The 5,490-nt window shown below is 36.0% G+C and overlaps 1 protein-coding gene across 1 annotated transcript; it reads left to right on the top strand.

Moving 5' to 3' along the window:
- Window positions 1-4,292: 4,292 nt before the first annotated feature.
- On the top strand, window positions 4,293-5,252 carry LOC116072396 (olfactory receptor 7G2-like). The gene has a single exon (XM_031343829.1). The coding sequence runs from the start codon at window positions 4,305-4,307 to the stop codon at window positions 5,250-5,252; it is 948 nt and encodes a 315-aa protein (XP_031199689.1). The 5' UTR covers window positions 4,293-4,304.
- The last annotated feature ends 238 nt before the right edge of the window (window positions 5,253-5,490 follow it).

Below are 5,490 nucleotides of genomic sequence, written 5' to 3'. Positions count from 1 at the left end.
TTGAGTGTAAAAACTAAATTAATTAATTTTTAAAAATGAAGAAAAAAAAAACCCAACCTATTCAAAGGTATGGGATGGAACTAAACAGGGGTTCTCACAAAATGAAACAAGAAGGGATGAGTAACATTATAAAACATGTTCAATACCATTAGCCATCATGAAAATGAAAATGAAAATTACTTTAATATTTAATTTTTCTGTAGTCATAATGGCCCAGGTAAGTAAACAAACAACAACAAAAAACAAATTATGAAAACTGTTGTCTTGAGTATGGGATCATAAAACACTTTTATATTGTTAATGGTAGATAAATTGGTCCATCCGATGTTGGGGACAGCATACAATGACAGGGACTGCCTGCAATAGGCAGGGATAGAGACATCTCAGAAGCCTGCAGCAGCTCCTTGTAGAAGAAAAGGATGATGTCTGGGACCCTGAGAAGCAGGAGACACTTCCCTCCAGCGGACCCGGCATCTGAAATAAGGGACTGCCTGCAGTAGGCCTGCATGGATACATCTCAGTAGCCTGTGACAGCTCTTTGTTAAAAACAGTAGTTCCTATTTCTCCTAACGTTAGCTCTGGACAATGGCTGAATAGATTGCATTTGTACATGACTCATTTTCAGTTGTCCTTGATGTGCATAATTATTCTATTATACCTGGCTTTCTTACTTCTTTCTCCTTCTACTTTGAAGAATTCTATGAAACTATATGTTCCCTGATGTAATGATTCTTAAATAATTAAAAATTGAGGCATGGGGCACAGCACAGCACAGTCCTAATGGCCTAGGTTCATGCTATGTGTTCTCATCTTGGAAACAGTGTAATAACTGCACAATGGTAGTTCCAGATTAATGCTTGACTTGTAAAGGAAGTTTAAAGAAATTATTAGAAAATGAAGTGAAGCCAACATAGGGACCCCAAGAAAGGACAAAACTGTTCAAGTTATGAAACAATTTTTGTACAATATTTGATAGTGGTTCTTGGATAAGTAAGTATAGAATATGTAAAATCTTGTATTAGTAAAACTAAGTCAAATAAGTTTGACTTAGCAGAAATACTTAGTTAAGGGTTAACTTGATTGTTTCTGGCCACTGCCTGGCAGTTTTGCTCACGTCATTTATCATTAGAGCTTCATGAGAAAACACATGTAGTTGGTTTCAGAGCTCTTAGCTCTGAAGTATAATAAGTTAAATGATAAAATTTAAATAATGATAAGTTTGCAACTATTATTATTTTGACTATAGGCCTGGGATTAGGGAAGCTTGAAACTTTGGGGGACAATTGCAATTTTTGATTCTTTGTGAGATGTGATTATTCTTTTGAACTTTATTTGGCAATGATTATACAATGTCTTTTTTATCTGCTTTTGGAGTATCAATAAAAGACTGGTTCAAGAAAAAGGTGAGCAAGCATGAGAAGAGCATATGAAGAGCAAGTGACAAGAGAATGTGAAGAGTGAATGAAGAATGTGAGCTGTGTATGGAGAGTGTGCGTGTGAGTAAAAGGAGAGTGCATGTGTGTGTGTGTGTGTGTGTGTGTGTGTGTGTGTGTGTGTGTGTGTGTGGTGTATGTGTGGTGTATGTGAAGAGTGTGTGTGAGAGTAAAATGGGAGTGCATATAGGTATGTATGAGTGTGGGAGTTCAAGAAAAGCAGAGTGCACAGGAGAATGCAGAGTGTGTGCAGCCTCAAGCAGCGAGCATATGAGTGAGAGAGAAAGAGCAGAGAATGAGAGAGAAGAGAAAGAAACTTTAAGCCATGAAAATTTCCTGTTAGCTTAACCCAAAAAGTAGTCTGTGTAAATTTATTCTGCACACTTCCAGATATCCCTGCTTCCGGTTGAGAACTCCAATGCTGTGTCAAGACTGGACTCCAACAATCCAACATGAAAATTGATGTTGATGTTCTTAACAAGCCTGTAAATAGTTCTACCTCATGATAGAGCTATACAATCCTTCAACTACTACTTCAAAAATTCTATATTCTATGGTAGAGTTACCTTCATCTCTACATTTATTGCTTTTCTATTTAAATTAATCAAAAGTGCAAACTGCCTAGATGACTAACAACTGATGAATACATATTGGATACTGTAATATAGTTTCATAACGAATATTATTAACCCTTGAGAAACTGAAATTATGAAATTCACAGTGAAGTCAATGGACCTATAAACAATCATGAGTTATGTAGCCCAGACAAAAAACAAGACAACCATTACTTAGTTTCTCTCATTTGTGCATTGTAACTTTGAATATTCAGATTCATTAGGAAGCATTCATATTCATGTTTCACTAGGAACATTTATAGAGGTGAGAGAATTATCAATTGCCTCTTTGGAGAGATTTTTAAAAGAGTTGAGGGAGAATAGATTGGTAAAACTGATTTAAATTGCACCCCAACCTGCAGGACTTAATGGGGTTCTCAAGAAAATGGAACTGTAATAACAAATTTGGGAACAGGAGATGAGAAGGAAGGAGACAAGACAAAATATTTTCTGATCAAGTCTCAATTTACTCTAGGGAAAAGCACGATTTAAAGCTCCAGACCACAAAGGTATTTGCCCAGGTGCACGGGCTGAACTGGTGTTATTGTTTGGTTACACATCAGCATAACTGGAATGTCCATATTATAAAATGTCCAGAAAGGACTGTCCTCCTTGTGAAAAGTCTGGAGAGGAATGCCTTCATTGAAAGGTGTTCATAAAGCCCTCTATCATAAAATGTCCTGAGTCATTTGCAGGGACGGAAGCAATATAGTAGAAGAGACAAAAGAGTATTAGTTTATAGATGATAGCCCAGGGACAAGATGGAGACTAAGATGCCAGGGGCTTTTGGGCCCCAACAAAATTGAATTATGAAACATAAAAATTCTTAATGGTACTTGTAAAATGAGTGTTACTGTGCAAAAGTGAACAAATGTATTTAATCAAATTTAAATTCTAACCAAATCTACCACATTGGATTCATTTTGTAATTCCATTAAAATCTCATATTACTAAAAATACTTTCAATGCTTTCCATCATTTTGATGGATAATGAATATTAAATATGCTATGATTAAATTGGGAAAGATATTAAGAAATATCCCAGAAAGGTATAACATAACATATTATTTTAGTAATCAATATTCAGGTGTTTTATATTTTTAGTCTACTGTAGAAAATATGAAAAGACAGTTAAAATTCTGGAAGCATTAATGAAACTTGAGTAGAATGATATATGATTGTTGGGGAGAGCCCTAGGGCTAATTATATTTGATGTTAATTTCATTTTTATGTGAGGGTCTGAGAAAAAGGAATGAGTCAGCACTTAGGTGATTTCCTGTAAACCTTCTTCCCACCTTAATTGATAAAATAATGGCTAGAGCTGGTGATTGGGCAGAGAACAAGGGGAAGGTAGAGCTGAAGGTTGTGGGAGAAAAGGAGAGAGAGAGAGAGGACTACAGAAGAGGAGGTAGAAGGAAAGTGGAGCATAAGCACCTGGCCTGGAGAAACCACAAGTTATAAAGGGTCTCATAGGTGGGGAAGATGGTAGTTTACTGTTAGATTGGCCCAATCTAGGTGCACAGCTTGTATTCATATTAATTGAGTTGTGTTTTCATTGCTGGGACATATTTGGGTTGGAGACTTACTGCAACATTTGAAGTTTTACATTTTCATAATATTTTAATATATATGTTGTATATACTTCATAGCACACAATTTTGCCATGCAGATTGATGGTATGACAATATATAAAGAATAAATTGAAAATTAATATAAATATATAGCATATGCTCAAGGCCTATATAGTGGAAGGAAGAGGAAACAAGATATTTGAATAATATAAGGGGGGATACTGGTACCACAAAGTACATAACACAAAATGCTCCCCTATAGTCTCTTAGGATATATACTCTTGAGGTCAAAATGATGAAGCAAGTGCAGGTCTAATGAAGAGCTTTAGATTTAAATCTCTCAGGGACGTGTCTTCTGCTAGGAGACAGTCTGTGATGATCCCTCATGAAAAGTCTGCTGCTGTGATGTTCCTTCATGACCAGGACCTTGTTCATACAGTTGATTTTTAAATACACACATTCAAGATATTTAAAGTTGGATTATAGATTGGCTGCTACAGCATCCTGGTCTTTATATCAGTTTCTGGCAGTCAGAAGTCTGAGACCCATGCTTCTATAGCAAGTGCTTTAATTATTGAAATATAACTTCAGACATCAGGAATACTATTCCAAAAAGTTCTTAGGTGTAACAGCTTTATCCAAACTTGTCATTGATTTTTCCATTTACCATCATCTCTATCAGATTTATGAACAACATGGAAAAGAGTAACCAAACAGCTTTTTCAGGATTCCTTCTTCTGGGACTGACAGAAAACCCAAAACTGCAGCCTATCTTGGTCAGTTTGTTCTTTTCTATATATCTTGTCACCATCCTGGGAAACCTTCTTATAATCTTGATTTCCATCTCTGACTCTCATCTTCATACCCCTATGTACTTATTTCTCTCCAATTTATCCTTAAATGACATCTGTTTAAGCACAAGCACAGTCCCAAAGATGCTGGTGAACATACAAGAAAATAGTCAAAGCATCACATACAAAGGCTGCCTCACTCAAATGAGCTTTGTTTTAATTTTTGGTGGCATGGAGAACTGCCTCCTTGCAGTAATGGCTTATGACCGCTATATTGCTATTTGTCACCCCCTGAGGTACACAATCATCATGGAACCCTGTTTTTGTGTCCTACTGATTCTATTGTCCCTGCTCATTAGTGTTGTGGATTCTTTGATGCACAGCCTTATGGTGCTCCGACTGTCATTCTGCACATATATAGAAATATCAAATTTCTTCTGTGAACTTCCTCAGATCCTTAAGTTGGCTTGTTCTGATACTCTCATTGATAACATATTGATCTATCTTTCCTCATGCATATTTATTGGTATTCCTATCTCTGGAATAGTTTTTTCTTATATTCACATAATATCTTCTATTTTGAGAATGTCATCATCAGAAGGAAAGCACAAAGACTTTACTACCTGTGGGTCTCACTTGTCAGTTGTGTCCTTGTTCTATGGGACAGGTTTTGGGGTATATATTACATCTATTATTATGGATTCATCCAGGAAGACTGCAGTGGCTTCAGTGATGTATTCTGTTGTGCCTCAGATGCTGAACCCTTTTATCTATAGTCTGAGGAACAGGGATGTGAAAGAAGCTGTGAGGAAATTCTTCAGTCGTATGGCTTCTCTTCTATGATATTTCATTTATTGGGACATCAATATGTAGAGTAAGTAAACTGATACTTTTTCTTTTACTGAGCTAGAATATACACTCTTTTAATACGCTATGCTTCTAATAGTACAACATAATCACTGTGCTTTAATTGTGTCAAAATTTCACAATTATTTCATTTTCTGTGACTATGTGACACAACTATATTTTTATACATAGTTCATATTCCCAGGTTCCACCAAACCATTCTAAACCACATATT

Source organism: Mastomys coucha, unplaced genomic scaffold (assembly GCF_008632895.1).
Source record: "Mastomys coucha isolate ucsf_1 unplaced genomic scaffold, UCSF_Mcou_1 pScaffold23, whole genome shotgun sequence".
NCBI classification, from domain to species: domain Eukaryota; kingdom Metazoa; phylum Chordata; class Mammalia; order Rodentia; family Muridae; genus Mastomys; species Mastomys coucha.
Note: the sequence above shows the minus strand (reverse complement) of the source record. Positions and strands in the feature narration are given on the sequence as shown.